General features: G+C 34.9%; 1 protein-coding gene across 10 annotated transcripts in view; it reads right to left on the bottom strand.

Annotated features, from left to right (window-relative positions):
- The window catches only part of PHC3 (polyhomeotic homolog 3), a 76949-nt gene that overhangs the window by 26328 nt on the left and 33290 nt on the right, over positions 1-17331 (bottom strand). For 9 of the 10 annotated variants that reach the window (XR_003517997.1, XM_027583383.2, XM_027583385.2 and 6 more), the window contains 4 exons: positions 12901-13772; positions 12560-12607; positions 8526-8676; positions 3571-3821 (listed from right to left, as the gene is read on the bottom strand). Coding sequence is in view for 9 of the 10 variants with exons in the window: in XM_027583383.2 (XP_027439184.1) it covers positions 3571-3821; positions 8526-8676; positions 12560-12607; positions 12901-13772 (1322 nt within the window). In the remaining variant the exon portion in view is untranslated. The remainder of the gene's footprint in view (positions 1-3570; positions 3822-8525; positions 8677-12559; positions 12608-12900; positions 13773-17331) is intronic. The other variant, XM_027583381.2, reaches the window with a different exon arrangement.

The raw sequence follows: 17331 nt of genomic DNA on the forward strand, positions 1-17331 counted from the left end.
CAAGTAGTTAAAAAATGTCTTTAGGGCGCCTGGGTGGCTCAGTCGTTAAGCGTCTGCCTTCGGCTCAGGTCATGATCCCAGGGTCCTGGGATCGAGTCCCACATCGGGCTCCCTGCTCAGCAGGAAGCCTGCTTCTCCCTCTCCCACTCCCCCTGCTTGTGTTCCTGCTCTCGCTGTCTCTCTCTGTCCAATAAATAAATAAAATCTTAAAAAAAAAAAAAATGTCTTTAAAAAGCAGTAATAGGGGCACCTGGGTGGCACAGTCAGTTAGGCATCTGACTCTTGGTTCTGGCTCAGGTCGTGATCTCAGGGTCATGAGATCAGATCAAGCCCTGCATTGGGCTCCACGCTCAGCACGGAGTCTGCCGATGGCTCTCTCCCTCTCCCTCGACCCCTTCCCCCCCACCCCCATGCTAGCTCATGCTCTCTTTCTCGTTGAAATAAATAAGTCTTTTTAAAAATAAAAAAATAATAGGGCGCCTGGGTGGCTCAGTTGGTTAAGCGACTGCCTTCGGCTCAGGTCATGATCCTGGAGTCCCAAGATAGAGTCCCACATCGGGCTCTCTGCTCAGCAGGGAGTCTGCCTCTCCCTCTGACCCTACCCCCTCTCATGCTTTCTCTATCTCATTCTCTCTCTCAAATAAATAAATAAAATATTTAAAAAAAAAATAAAAATAAAAATAAAAAAATAATAAAAATCGGTAATAAATTTTGATTAGCCAGTATCCTTATTTTTTTTCTGCAACAACTTTTAAGATTTATTTTTCATGTACAAAGCTTTTTACTCGTAGGGTTGTCTCCTCAGGATAGATCACTATTGTATGTATTTTAAAGATAAGTGAACTAATGTTCTAAGTGTTTAGGTGATTTCTTTACAAAAGCAGAATTATGACTAGAACTCAGGTCTTCTGACTCCAGTTCAGCAACCTAATCCACTATAATCACAAAAACAAATGGAAAAATCCTCAAACATTAACATGAAAATCAACAACAAAATATTTGCTTATGTTCAATATACTTGGTTAAGGCATAAATACTACTTATTTTAGAAATGTTTTCAGCAAAAACAATCCAGACCAAAAATATTTACTGATTTGCGAGTGAGCCTTTAGCTAATCTGAAACAAGAACCTCCTTGAAGAATGCATGCTGGTTAAGTCTCCGATATCTGCCACAGATGGTGAACGACAGCTTATTGTAAATTTCTACATTTAACTTCAGAGAATAATCACTCACGAACTTTTAAATTTTGTTCACTTCAGTTAATATATTTAATATACCTCATGTAAAATTTACAAAGGGTATTGCTGAAGAAACTGTAATACTCAGTGCTGCTGAGTTTACACATCTGTTGTGTGAATATATTTAAATAATCTTTCCAGGAGCACTTGGCTGGCTCAGTCAGAAGAGCATGTGACTCTTGATATTGGGGTTGTGAGTTTGCGTCCCACACTGGGTGTAGAGATTACTTAAAAATAAAATCTTTAAAAATAAAAATAAAGCAAATAATCTTTCCAGAAAATAATTTGGCAATATATATCATAAGCCTTATGAATACATATGATTCAATATCTGTACTTCTAGGAATTCGTGCTAAAGAAATTACTAAATATGGAAACCTAAAATGTCCAACAATAATGCAAGGATTACATAAATTATGGCTGTCCATAAAATGGAGTACTATGTAACCTTTCAAAATGTTTCCAAAGTACTATTAATCATACGAGAAAACGAAAGCTCTAAATATAATGACAGCAGAACTATATGTATAATAATCTTGATCATATGAAATATATATGTAAAAAAATACACATTGTGGTATTACTGGGGATGATTTGCTCTGTACATTTCCCATATTTTCCATTTAAAATAATACATTATTAATTTTATAATCAGAAAAGAAAGTTGTCATTGTCACTAGTGATTGAGTAATAGCAGCGATGGGTACTACGTGCCAGGAACTGCACATTTAATCCCCACCACAGCCCTCAGAGCCAAGTGTCATCTCCACTTGCCAGATGAGCAAAAATTAAGATCAAAAAGACTGAGTGACTTAACAAAGGTTACGGTATGCAGCACAGCCAAGATCCAAACCCTGAGGAACAGGGAAAAGAGACTATTGCTCCACTATCAGAATTCTTACAGGAGATCCAAATTTATTTATTTTTAAGATTTTATTTATTTGACAGAGACAGACACAGCAAGAGAAGGTACACAAGCAGGGGGAGTGGGAGAGGGAGAAGCAGGCCTCCCGCAGAGCAAGGAGCCCGATGCGGGGCTCGATCCCAGGACCCTGGGATCATAACCCGAGCCAACCCGAGCAGAAGGCAGACGCTTAACGACTGAGCCACCCAAGCGCCCCAGGAGATCCAAATTTAAAACACACAGTTAATTGAAGCCAAAGGCAAATGATGAGACAACCCACTATCACAATGCAAGATTTTCCCCACCCAGGAATCTAAAATACCAGGTAAAATTCAAAGGCTCTTGAAATGAATTCTTTTGTTTTCTTGTCTTAGATTTTGGCTTTGCTTCGGCCACTTGTCTTTTATTTTCTAAGGAAAAATGTTCATCTCTAGATATGTTTTTAAAAGATTTTATTTATTTGAGAGAGAGAGAATGAGAGATAGCATGAGAGGGAAGAGGGTCAGAGGGAAAAGCAGACTCCCTGCCAAGCAGGGAGCCCGATGCGGGACTCGATCCCGGGACTCCAGGATCATGACCTGAGCCGAAGGCAGTCGCTTAACCAACTGAGCCACACAGGCGCCCTTCATCTCTAGATATTAGCATATAAATTATGTACTGCTAGTCTCAACTTATAAGACTTTCAGTGATAGAAAAATAGCACCTCCAATGTTAAGTGAAGATTTTAAGGCATTTTTAAAATCTGACTGAAGGCTGAGATGTAAGGATGAGAAAAATCTATTTGCTAATTATAAACCATCAACTGAGTAACTTCAGAATTATCAGGTTGGGAAGTTATTATTTTAGGCACTCAAGTTTACAAAGTATCACGTTATATAAGAAACACCATTTTAAAAAAAATAATGCACTTTAGATGTCATTTCAGTCCCCTTAAAAAGAAGTAAGAGGGGCACCTGGGTGGCTCAGTCGGTGAAGCGTCTGCCTTGGGCTCAGGTCATGATCCCAGGGCCCTAGGATTGAGCCCCGCATGGGGCTCCCTGCTCAGCTGGGGGCCTGCTTCTCCCTCTTCTCCTCCCCCCTGCTCATGCTCTCTCTCTCTCTCTCTCTCAAATAAATACATAAAATCTTAAAAAAAAAAAAAGAAAAAATTTATTTCACTCGAGTAATCTTCCCATTATCTTTGTCTAAAAAATTATAAAATCGATATCCTTAATAGCCTGAAATTTTTTCCTTAGTTTATATATAGCTAGCATAAAAATTCTAGAAACATATTTGGAAATATATAAATAATAGGTAGAGAAATTCTAGATAGGGGATCAACTTTTTTGAAATAAAATTGTAAGCATTTTATTAGAGAACAATACACTACAATTAAAGATAATGCTATATGAATAATTTTAAAAATACGAATTTGCTTACTACTTACAGGAAATGGCTCCAATCCCTCCTGAATCACAAAGCCTTCAATAACATGGGTTAAGATCTGTGGTTTAACAATAGCCTGTGGAGGTTTGTTTTCTATACTGGGAATGCTACTGGGCACGGATGTACTATTACTCCTCGTGGTAGCAGCAGGAAGTAAGAGTGGAGGTGGAGGAATAGAAACATGTGAAGGATCTGATGGAGATTTAATTACTGAAGCACTGACTGATGCCACAGCAGGTAATTCCACTTGCTCTGGAAAAAAAAAGTCATTTTTTTATCTTTAGTATTCTGTGCAGGCAAATAAGAAAATCAAGAATAAACATTAATAACATAACCGTCCACACCTGGCGCTTTAAAACACTATTCTAAGAACTTTATATTTAATCTCATTTAATCTTATGAGATAGAAGCTACTATTATCCCCACTTTACAGAAGGGGATAACTTGCTCAAAGTGGATCATTCCAACTCTGGTTAAAAAGAACTATTCCATAAGATATGAAAAGTGTTTTAGAATGTCAATTTAAGAATAAGTATGAAAACTGTTACTTTTTAAAAAAATTTCAAGCTACACAAATATTAAATTCCCTATGTTCCTGTTTATATATCCCAGATGGCATGGGGGGAAAAGTACTTTGAAAGTATACTTAAATAAAAAAGGATCATAAAATCCACAGAATAAGTAGAGATTTTTTAAAGGATTACATAGCATCACCTTTATTTCAAGTAGTAAGGCTAATCCAAATCCATGCACAATTTTTTTTTTTAACAACTCTTCAGTGACACTGTGTATGTCAATTTGGGGGAACAATTTAGTACCAGGCAACTGCAAAATATTGGGTTGGATGACTGTAATCCCTCCCCTTCAAACTCTGAAGACCACAATAAGAGAGACCCCACAGCCTATGATAGACTTTACCTACCCATATGATAGCACCAAACCTGTAGTGACTGTACTAAAGTGGAAAGATGGAACCGGTTGGCAGCTAAAAATATCAGAGAGTACAGATATCTAAGAAAAATAACAAAAAAAGAGCACATGTGTAAAGATAATACTACAACTTACTGAGCACTTACATGCCAGGTACTGTGTAAATACCTCACATGCTGTAACTCATTTAACCCTCAAAACTAGCCCAAGAGTAGGTACTGCTGTTATCTCCATTTCATAGTGTGGAAACAGAAAGATAAAGTAACTTGCCCAAGGGCACACAACTAATTTAAGTAATGGAGCTGGGATACTAACCCAGGGAGTCAGTTCTTCAGACAGTGCTCTTAATTACTGTGGTAACTCCTCTCCACTAGTAAGAAAAGGGTTGACACCACTATCAAAGATGCTCAAAATACAACCCAGTTGGATAAAGAAGAATAGGAATCCCTAAAGAATAAAAATTTCAGCTAAGAAAATAGTGTACTGATCATCTGTATAATCTCAGAAATGGAAAAGCTCTAACAATTCACTCTCAGGAATTGTGATTAATATAATAGAGCTTATCACAGCACTATTATAAGGCATTTATTAACCTAGTTCCATCAAATAATCCACCAAGATAAACTGCATTGGAAAAAGTTTAAAATTACACAATCCCTTATTAAAAACTAAACAAGAAAGTCAACACAAAATGCTAGTTTGCCGATTTCGGGAACACAGTATTGTACACAGGCATTACCAAACTGAGGAACTCCAGGAAAATCCTATCCTACGTACCAAATCTTCACATTTACTCCTAGAGGAAAAGGGATAAAAATTATAAAACTCTAAAGTGGGACTGAAAGGTTTTTTTTTCCTGTTTGAAGGAAAATATAAATCTATGGGGTACTGAAAAATAAAATTTTAATGTCCCTTACAGATTTATAGATACTTTGTTACTTTAGAAATATAAAGCTGGGGCACCTAGGCCGCTCAGTCAGTTAAGCATCTGCCTTCGGCTCAGGTCATGATCCCAGGTCCGGGGATTGAGCCCTACATTGGGCTCTCTGTTCGGCAGGGAGCCTGCTTCTCCCTCTCCCTCTCTGCCTGCTTCTTCCCCTGCTTGTGCTCTCTCTCTGTCAAATAAATAAATAAAATATTAAAAAAAAAAAAAGAAAGAAATATAAAGCTGCCTAGGGGCACCTGGGTGGCTCAATTGGTTAGCATTTGACTCTTGGTTTCGGCTTAGATCATGATCTCAGGGTTGTGAGATCTAGCCCCATGTCAGGCTCCCAGCTCCGGGCAGTCTGTTTGAGATTATTCCCTTTCCCTCTGCCCCACCCCCCGCCTGGCTCATGCTCTCTCTCTACAAGAAATAAAAGCTTGAGAGAGAGAGAGAGAGAGAGAGAGAGAGAGAGAGAGAGAGAGAGAGAGAGAGAGAGAGAGAGTGTGTGTGTGTGTGTGTGTGTGTGTTTATAAAGCTGCATTAAGTATATTATGGTTTGTTAAGAAAATACTGCTTGGTATATGTTCAAATTAATTTTTATATTGTATGTGCCCATCTTTTAACATCCTAAGTGTTTTTAAAACTAGAGCTGTAAATTAGTGACTTTTTGAAGAAGCTAATAGCTATTACTTGCCAGTGTATAATCAGCTGTTAAAATAAAACTGAGAAACACTGATGTATTACAGGAGAACAAAAACACAATTATTACACTCTCTAGATTTAAGATAACTGTGAGAGAAAACAAAACTGACAGAACTTTGCCACAGGGTACTCTCTGCCTATTCAGTCTCATTTTCTGAGCAAGATCTATGAGCTTTTCCACCTTTTTTATGGATGCTTTTCACTTTTTTTTTTTTAAGATTTTATTTATTTATTTGACAGAGAGAGACACAGCGAGAGTGGGAACACAAGCAGGGGGAGTGGGAGAGGGAGAAGCAGGCTTCCCACTGAGCAGGGAGCCCGATGTGGGGCTCCATCCCAGGACCCTGGGATCAAGACCCGAGCCAAAGGCAGACGCTTAACGACTGAGCCACCCAGGCACCCTGCTTTTCACTTTTAAAGAATTTTTAGAGATTTAGGAAAACTGAATACTGGATGGAAACCAATTCCTGTATTTTTGCAGGTCAGTTTATTTCATGATTTAATAAGAGTTATTCTAAAAATCAACTTGTGCTTGCTTTACCCCCTCATACACACAGTAATAAGTATGAAGTAGATTATAGGAAGATTCAGAACTCTACACTGCACTCAGACAATTTAGCCAGAAGGATTTGCTTGATAGGATCTTGCCCTGCATCCTTGAGGAAAAAAAATGTGAAGATGTTCTTGTATTCCAATATTTCAGAAGTGTTTAAATTTTCTTTGCGTTACCATTAGTAATGCTTTTTAGGTAAATTAAATCACAGTCACAGTGCAAGGTTAGTATCCAATTAAACTTTTATTTCTGCCTTTAAATCAAACTCCAGGAAATCAGCAACATTAAATACATTTCAGTTCAGAGAAACTACAAAGATTTAATACGATAGATGTTCCTAAATCTTTCTCTTGTGGTATTATTATGAATAAACACAGGCAATACTATTAAACTTGTCTTAAATACTTTATATCATTTTATTGACTAAACATTTTCTATTTCTCAGGAGGGAGAAAATATTGGAAGAAAACTGATTTTCCCCCTTCTGTGCTTTCCAGGGATTCATACTGAGAGTAAGGGAGAAAATCAGAGAAGGGAAGGGTTAGAGTGCTGGCACGCTTGAAAAGAGAGGGAGGGCAAGGGTAGCTTTGGTAGCAATGTCAGTGTCCTATTACAATTTGTTTCCATGTAGGTAACGGTGGGTCTTGTTTACTGTAAATAATCACCAGAGCCATGAGAAGTTCAAGAAAACTGAATACTTACAAGGAAGACTGAATCAAGATTAGGATTATCTGGGTCAAGGGTCAGCAAGCTTTCTCTAAAGAGCCATATGGGCTCTGCAACTGCTCTTCTTCGCCACAGTAATACAAAAGTAAAGATAATATTTGAACAAGTAAAGAAAGGCAGCTGTGTTATAATTTTATTTACAGACAACGAAATTTGAATTTGGCATAATTTTCACCTGGCATGAAATATTACTCTTCTTTTGATTTTTTTTTCAACCATTTAAAAATTTTAAAACCATCCTCAGCTTATGGGCCATGCAAAAACAGGCAGCAGGAAAGATTTAAAGGATGAGCTATAGTCTGCCAACCCCAATCTAAATAAATTATTCATAAATTTTTTAAAAAAATCTAACAGTCAGTAGAGCATGCAGCTCTTGATCTTGGGGTCATGAGTTCGAGCCCCACGTTTAAAGGGGGAAAAAAGAAAAGCTTTTATTAAATAAATAAAACTAAAAATCTAACATGGTCCTTAAAAAAAAAAAGACTTAAGACACTGGGTTCTAGGTCATACTAATGTTTTAGTAAAACACCTAGGATTCACAGTCACTTTAATATTATGAGGAGGAGCATAAAGAAGATTTACTTCATCTCATGAGTAGCACTAAAGTAGTGAATAAAAATTTAATGCTTAAGGCCAAAGATTTTTTAATCCATGTCTCTAGTAAGAATTAGTGAGGTTTAATTTAAGAACTGTCTGGGAAAGAACACTTTTAAAAACATACTCAGTCTAGCTCACAAGCAATTATGAGGAATGTCAGATATGACTCAGAATGCTTTGTGATTTCTGGAAAGTGTAACTGAAATCTTTTAATAGAACTCTATTTATTCTAATTTTTAAGCTTAGAAACAGCTTGACAGATGAATCTGAATGGGCATATAAAATATATCTGTGCAAACCTCTAAAAATTAGAAAGCTAAAGAATGTTTTTTACTTGGGTGTTTCCTCATCAACTGTTTTAATTGTTCCTCACTTAAAAAAATCTTGAATTCTATTTATATTTTGCTACAATTACATAATAGCTTAATACCATCTCCAGTTATTAAACTTCACTAACTTGACTAAACTTTATCACTAACATTTACCTAATAGAAAATTCCCCCAAATTTAGATATTTCCTCACCTAACAAAGGATGTTCAGAAGTCAAATCTTCTCTCCCCACAGTTATAGCTGCTGGAGATAGTGTGGGTGGTGGTGGGGTTCTGTCCGTCCGGACACATTCATCTGACTCTTCTGGCATTTCTTCTTCACACACATCTTCTACTTGATAAACCTGCAACGACAAACCACACCACCTTAAAATGTTTCTAAAAATACATTTTTACTAAGGTGTTCCTAACTTAACTGAAAAAAATAACAATAAATTCTAAGTGTTTTAAATTTTAAAAAGGCAAAATGATTTTTGACAGGCTGAAAGGAAAACTTTAAAACAGCTCAAATGAAGTTTTCCATAATGCTTGACAATTTTCACTGAAAACAAGTTATGGATCAGTATCTAAGCTACAAATTACTAAAGTTTCAAAAAGGTGAAAGTCAAGTCAGAACATATTTTTAATTTTGAGAATTAAAAAGTTTTGATTTTATACACTCAAGTAACTATTTGGGGAATTTACTATTGTTTCTATTAACTTCAACTGTCATAAATCAAAATAAATACTAGTATTTTTCACAGGCACACTAAGTAAATCTCCAAAATGACGTATATCAGGAACTGCTTAAAGGATGACACCCCAGGCTCTCTTCTTTGTTATATTTATGTGAACTGAAGATTAAATTATGAAAAGTAATGTCTGAAAACATACAAAAAAGATATGCAATTTTATCTTTAATTCTTTAATTTTCTGATCTACTCAAGAATCTAAAGAATTTTTATAAGCTAGTACCAAGTAAACAGAAAATATATGTCCTTGAAGAAATACACATACACACACACACACACCCCTCCTAAGCCATTTGACACATTATTTTTAGTTCTTTAATACTATTCCATACTTATAAAGTTTTTAAGTTTTTAACAACTTTGTTATCTAATGCTAAAGAGCATACTGTAAGAAGAAAACATGGACTCAATCTGAGAAGGTACTATGTAACTAAAAATAACATTAATTTTTCATTAAACTTAAGGCTGTTTTCAAAGGCCACTTTTAGACTATTTTGTCATCATTATTTAACCATTATTTTACTAAAAACAAAGTCACAAAGCACTTCCTTTCTTTTATATATAAAGCTTATTCCTTAAATTTTCAAAGGTCATGAGTTTTTAAGATTACTTACCTAAACTGATTAATATTTCTAATAAATGTGAAAACAAAAATCAACATTCACAAAAAATTTTGTGATAATATTGTATGTATTTTTAATCAAACTACTTAAAAAGTTTGATTATTTGAAGTAAAGTTAAATATAAAAATGGTCAAGATTATTAAAATCAGCATAAACCATGTGTTATAAAAAGGACTATCCAGCAAGTGACAGTTTACAAAAAAAAAAACACCTAATTTCCCAAGCCTCCATTAAGAATATCTTTAAAAAAAAAAGTCTTTTTAAAAATTTAGAAATCCTAAAAAAAAAAATTTAAGAATCTTCTAGTTATTGAAGATTTTATACCAAATATAATATCCAGAACTGTGATCTGATTCAACTAAGTAGACTACATTTTTAAAAGTTATTTGCTCCCAACCCTTCACCTGGAAACCTGTTTCACTGAGAGATTCCCTGCCTCATGTCGGGATCCTTACAGTAAAATGACAGCTGCTAGTATCTGTTCACATAATTTTTTTTAAATGACGATAATGTCCACTACAGGGAAAGTCATCCAAAAGAAATGTCCTGGGGGCTAAAGGGGAAAAAACAAAAACAATCTTCTAGTGAGGAGCATCTGCTGTTGTGGTGATTACCTTAATTTGGCAGTGGTAGGGATGTTGATTCAGAGGTAATTAGACAAGTATGGTTTTACCAACAAGTTCAACTGTATCTGTGTAACATTCCTTTATTAGATATTATCTTTTCTTAAAATGTTGAAGTCCTCTCTTTAATATTAATGCTGTCACAAGTTTTTCAAACACCTACTACAGTACCTTTTAAAGAATCAAAGTCTGATCATGCATAGAAGTCTGGTTTTTAAAAAATAATGAAAGAGTTTTAAAGGATAAGAGTCATAACATAAACAGCATATTCTGAAATAATCCATCAAAGAATATTATAAAATACTTGTCATTCTTTATAGGTAAGCCTAACTATACAAACTTTCTCTCAAATCTGCTATGTAAAGGCAAAATAAGTTAATAAAAGTAGGCAAAAACAGATCTGTCACAGACATCTGGTACCGTCAACATAAAAAATCTAAGTGCAACAACTAAAATATTGAATAAAGCAAAGAAATAGAGGTTTTACTCACAAGATCATTAGGAGACTGTGCAACGCAATTTGTTTAGTTCATAACTACAACTATTCTAAAACTAGCAATGACTGCCAAACTTACCTCAATAAAATACATTAGTCCCATCTGTCTCCCTTTCCTAAACAAACTGTAGAACATTTATTAATTCTAAATTATCTACTCTCACATATCTTATCATACTCAAATGTCAATGACAAATTTTAGTTTTATAAATGTATCTTTTATATATTTTTTTATAAATCTTTTACTTTGACAATTCATACTTAATCTTTTAAAACTTCAAATCTCTTAAGAAGTAAATAGATATTACTATCTTTAAATATTTTAAACAACCAGGTAATTGTGAAGAAATGTGTAATTTATGAAGAAACATGATTTGATTAAAAAAGTAAGATGTGATCAAAGATAATAAAAGAAAAACATGGTAACTTAATAAATAGGCTATGGTACTCAAAGAAAGATAAAAGGTAAGAAAAATAACATAGGAACATCTATAGCAAGTATGACCACACCAGTGACAGCAGAAAAAGTTACTATTTTCATGGGAGAAAACAAAAACTTCCAAAAATGAGATAAATTAAAAAAAAATTTTTAAGAGAGGACAGCAAGAACAAGACCTTAAATTTTTTAGCTTTAATGTCTTATTATGTTGATACTTCTATCCCAAATATGTTCCTCTGAAGTTTCCCCTAACAAAAACAATTAGAAAATTAGAAGGCATAAAAGAAATTTTACTTTTTACTTATTAAAACCCAATTCACTGAACTAGAAAGAATACAAATTTAAATTTGATTTCTTTGAAATTACTATAAACTTTGAAGCCTGTGTTTTATAATATCCATTGTAAATTTTCAAAAATCTAAAAGAAGATATAGACATGAGAATTGAATGACAAACTTATTTCTAGATGCCCACTGTTGTTTCTATCAAGTTGTTTTTTATAAAAGTAAATTAGAAGTGGAACTCAATCTCTTTATGCCTATTAACATCAATGAGGATGACAAGAATAAAGAATCTATAAATTTGCATCCTGAAAACCATTAAGGAACAGACTATGAAACTCCTTTCCTGAGTTAATGGTTATTAATTTTTAAGTGATAAAATCTCTTCAGTGAAATCTGATATGAAACCTCCTTTGGGAAGACTGTTTTCCTCAGTTATAAATTATTAATTTGATCCTTCTGCCTAAACATTTAGAGAACTTATTCCAATTTTTATTGTAAATTCTTTTACAAATTTAAAAAGCCTTTTAGAGAATGTTTTAAAGAAAAACATTCGTCAAGCTAATTTTCTTTCCTAGGCAACATGTACCATTGCTAGAGGTTTATTCTGATAAATTTCACCACAATCTCAATTATTCAAAACTTTTATTCCTCCCAATGGATTTTTTCATCCTCAGTATTCAATTCATCCACTCAGTTTTTTTAGTTTTTTAAATAAGAAATATGTAAAGTATATATTTTCACTATATACAGAAATTTAAAAATCAGAAGTTTAATAATTCTAAAAGATGGGCTACAGTTAATGTTTTTTGCGAAGTTGGATTATTTCCTAGAGTAAATGTCTTTCTTACAAAATTTGATTACAAAATATAATTTTACCCCAAAATTACATCATACAAGCATACCTCCACCTTGAAGCCAAAGCCCCTAAAGGCCCAGGACTTCAGAATGCACACAACCAAAAAGGTTAGGTAGATAAACCATACGTTTAAGAACATACAAGCCAACAGAAGGGATCTATGAAGGATAATCACCTTAAGAGAAAAAACTTTGTGCAGATGACACTGGTTCAAATGCATTCCCTTGGGGAAAAAAAATCAACTCTGTAAAGATAGCAGATGGATTTGTTTAAATAGTAATAAAATTAACGAGGGACTTTAATAACCATCACAAATTATCAAGCATGCAACCATACTACAACAAATGGCATTTTTTTTTTTTTGCCCATACAGCATGTTTGTCAGACACTGACAGATGGAAATTGCAAGCTTTTTAAATTCATAGGCATTTAGATCTAGCAATATAACATAATGTGGGAGAAAATAGTATTTACTCTCAGTTCAGTAAGAAAGTCAAAGAGCTTCCAAGGGCTTACCACTGGTGGATCAACAGGTGCTGGTGGTTGTACTTGTAGGTTTACCGCAACAGTCTGTGGAGGAGGAAGAGTCTGAAATGGCAACTGGACCAAAGCTTCTGCAGCTGGAAGCTCCTCTTCTGACACCAAAGCATTCTGCACCAAAACCTGGCCCTGGGATAGAATTTCAGGCTGCACTTGTAAAGACTGCATAGACTGCAAGGGCAGTGGTGGAATCTGAGCTGGAGGAGATGCCGACATCTGCGGAGGGGTTGCAATTGGGATTGGAGAGGACTGCAGGGTTGAATACTGCTGGTGTGATGTTGGAGACACAATCTGCTGACCTGGGGACACCAAAGCGGACTGCTGAACTGGGCCAATGTGTACAACAGGGGAAGCTGGAAGTGGAAGATGGGATGGAAGATTCAGCTGTGCTGTAGACTGCACCTGATTAGCAGTGGATTGCTGCAGGTTTGGCCCTGGCTGGAGAGCTGATGACACAAGAGGGTGTGGCTGAATAAGTGCCTGTGGATGGATAATTATAGTAGGAGACTGACTTGGTGAATGAGGCGGTGGGGGAGACACCACTACAGATTGCTGTGCTGACTGGGACTGACTAGGAGACATTGGTAAAGGAGGGGGATGGCTCTGAATTGGTGAGCAATGCTGTGACTGAGCATTACTAGGAGTTGGAGGAAGGCCATGGTTTTGGAGTGGCATACAGTGCTGGGATGGGGGAGGGTCTTGAGTTGGATTTTGAAGTGTGATTGGCTGAATTTGCTGTTGCTGCTGCTGTAATATCAGCTGATGATGGGAAACCTTGGGAGGTGGAGAATGAAGAGGAATCTGCTGATGTTTTATTAGAGGATGAGGCTGAATTGGAGGATATGAAGCTGTGAGAGAAAAAAATGACAATTAGTATTTTTTTCCAAAAATATCCTAGAAATTTATAAATAAATCTAAAAGAGGAAAAGTTTTCACATCAGGTCATAATCACCAGAAATCTATTACAAGTCTTCCCAACAAGAGTGATTTGAAAATGTAATGACAAACAACCTTTCCTTGGAATACTATAAAGATTTCATGAAATAAACTATACTGTGATAAGCTCCAAAAGAAAAAACTGCCTAAAACAATGTATTTATAAATCTGAAATATACACATGATTTATTCTTATTTTTAGAGGTCATCAGAATATCTGCATTAACTTTTAACGAAGTTTATCCATCTGAATTCCTTCTTTGGGGAGAAGAGAAGTATCCCTGAACAAATATAAGATCTATAAAAATAACTTCAAAATCATAACAATGCAATATCAAAATTCATAAAGGTCTCATAACTTTCTAATGTATGTCTAGTCTTCCAAATAACAGTCAATGTAATTATTTATAAAGCTTCCCAAATATGTTTCCAAATTTGAGCCAAGATGAAAAGTTGGTATTATTTGACCCAGAAAATGTTTTGTATAACAAGTTAATTCAGCTAAGCAAAACACATGTGTGAATTCTATAGCACTGTAACTAAGAAATAAAATTTCAGGGGCCATTCCAAATCCAGGAGAGCACTGCAGAGTTTTGCTTGCAGAGAGAATAAGGCAAGTCCATGCAGTCTAAATAAAGGATCTTGTTTTACTTCTCCCCTGCCCCCACCCAAAAAAGCCAACAAAAACAACAAAAAACCCTACAGTAATCTATAAATGACAGTATCCGTTTTTTCCACAGAAGAGTCACTCACAATAGGGATAATACATATAAGAATTAGCAAAATCAAGTAGTAAATAGTTGTTCCATTATTATGCCTCTTCTGCATACTAGTGCGTATGTTTACACAGAGGGAGATGCTGGTGAAAGCCTCTCTGTCTAATGAAAAATGGAAAACGGGCTTCACTAGAAGATAAACTGAAAAGATTGCTTAATATCCTACAAAGCCTATATGCATTTAAAATAGGTCTAAAGAGAGGGCAAAACTTTTTTCTTAATCTCAGAACGTTAACATAAAGGCTATAACATCTTGCATCTATTTTTATACTTAACCAGTTAACCACATTTGTGACAAAGGCCTTATAAAAACTTGTAACAACTTTTTTTTTTAACATTCTTCCTTTTGGTTGGTTATCATTTAAAATTTTGGAGATCCTTTAAGGAAATTAACATCTGATTAACATCTCAAAAGAGAGGCATTTAAAAGGTTCAAAAAATACCCACAAATTGTATTTAAAAAAAAAAGAGATAGGTCTAAAATTTCACCTAACAAAGTAATTTTCACATAACTAGACTAGCACTTCAAACTCAGACTGAAAATTGTATGCCAGCACTTTGTAAATGTGTTGATAAAGACTCTACATTATAGAGCATTCAACAAAATCCTAGACTCCTAGAGTGCCTTTCCTCCAAAGGGCTCAAGGTGCTTTCACATTTCTGTCTCACTTGTTCAAGCCCACTTTAATTCATTTAAGTTATAATTAAAATACCATATTCTTGATGTACAATGTATATCACATTTATGGCAATAAAAATTCTTTCTCAGCTCTAGTTAGTAAGCTATCTTTTTTTATATGCTAGAGCTGATAATTCAATAGTATTCAATTAATACTCTTTCACCTAAATTATTCTTTGATGAGAAATCACAGTGAGTCTATATATTTTATATTAGTCCCTCAGCCCAACTGACAACCATATCTATTAGAGAATAATTGTGAGGATATCTGAAAGAATACTTCTGCATAAGAAAAGCCCTAGTGCTCTGGAGAATGATACCATGTTTGTTAATTTCTCTGATTTTAATAAACCCTTTATTATTGTCAGGATGGCCTTTATCTGGAGAATTAATGATTGGTATCATCTCTCACATATATAGAACTCTTTATATAATTACTTACAATTAAATATATTAAATGATTATATATTATTGTAAATTATTAAACATATTATTTTACTAAGTAGTTACAACAACCCCATGAGGTAGACAGGGTACTACATTAATCCAATATATTACTGGAGAAGAAACTGGACAGTTAAGTGCATTGCCTGAAATCACCTGGCTTTTGAGGGGCAGCCCTGGGTCTAAAAGAACCCATAGTACTAGCTGAGTCTGGGTTCCTATTATGGACTGAATGTTTGAGTCCCCAAAAATGCATATGTTGAAGCCCTAACCCTAACGTGACTATATGGTAACGGGGCCTCTATGGAAGTAATTAAGGTGAAATGAGGTCAGAAGGGTGGGACCCTTACAAAAAGACATATCAGAAAGCTCGCTATCCTCTCCCTCCTGGCACTCAGATAAAAGGCCATGTGAGGACACAGCAAGAAGGCAGCCATCTGCAAGCCTCGAAAAGAGCTCCCACCAAAAACCAAACACTGCCAGATCTTGATCTTGGGTTTTTCAGCCTCCAGAACTGTGAGAAAATAATGTTCTACTGTTTAAGCCACCTATCTATGATATCCTTTATGGCAGCCTGAGCAGACTAGCATAGGCTTTTCACTATATATTAATGTCTACAAAAAGTGGTATATATTTTTTTTCCAATTAATGTCATAAAAGCTCTAAAAACTGCTATAAAAACTTTAACTCGAATACAGTTCATAATTTCCAGTCATATGGTTAAAATTCACCTTTATTTTATATATTAAAAAGATTAACTATCAAGTGAGAGCTACACATTCAAGAAGAAATGAAGAAAGCCAAATGATTTTAGCACCTTAGAAATAAATTAAGGAAACAATAACCATATCCATTATAATAATTATTAGTCTCTACTACAGTAGAACACCAGGTAAATTTTTTCATATTTGAAGGCGACCTATATACATAGGCATTCTTCTAACTAAGGAACAGGATAAATTACCAAGAATCTAAAAAAAAAAGAAAAAGAAAAGAAAGAAAAAGAAGAAAAACAATTTAGCTTCAGGCTAACTTCTCACCAACAAGAGCAGAAAAACTAAGAGTGGAAAAATCCAGCTATTGCCTAGCCAGAAGATACAAATTGCTTTGAGTAACTGCAGTGTAAAGCTTGAGTGAATTTATAAGTTTGGTAACTGCAAAGGTTTTTGTGGCTTAGGGTATTTCATCTGGTTTTATTTCTAATCAACACCACATGGGAAACCAGAGTTTGGTTAATATACTTAAGAGATCTAAATCTGGAACTGCAATCGTCCTTAGAGTCCGATAGTTTTAGCCTACTGGTCTCCTCCACACCTACATAAAATATTGGCCATCAGAGGAAGGCAACAATAGAGATCCTATCACACTATCAATGAAAGAAGGGAAAGAGTGTCAACTTAGAACCAGGTATTGGGAGTTCAGGAGAACTAAAAATCTAAAAGTAGATCTCCTTGCTTGAACTAACCCTGCATGACGTCCTAGCTTTATCTGAAGGTAGCATTCTCTTTGCAAGGAAATTAATGTACCCTCCATTATAATCTATCAAAACTATAAGAATCACTAAAAATTGTC

Source organism: Zalophus californianus, chromosome 1 (genome assembly GCF_009762305.2).
Source record: "Zalophus californianus isolate mZalCal1 chromosome 1, mZalCal1.pri.v2, whole genome shotgun sequence".
Lineage (NCBI taxonomy): Eukaryota > Metazoa > Chordata > Mammalia > Carnivora > Otariidae > Zalophus > Zalophus californianus.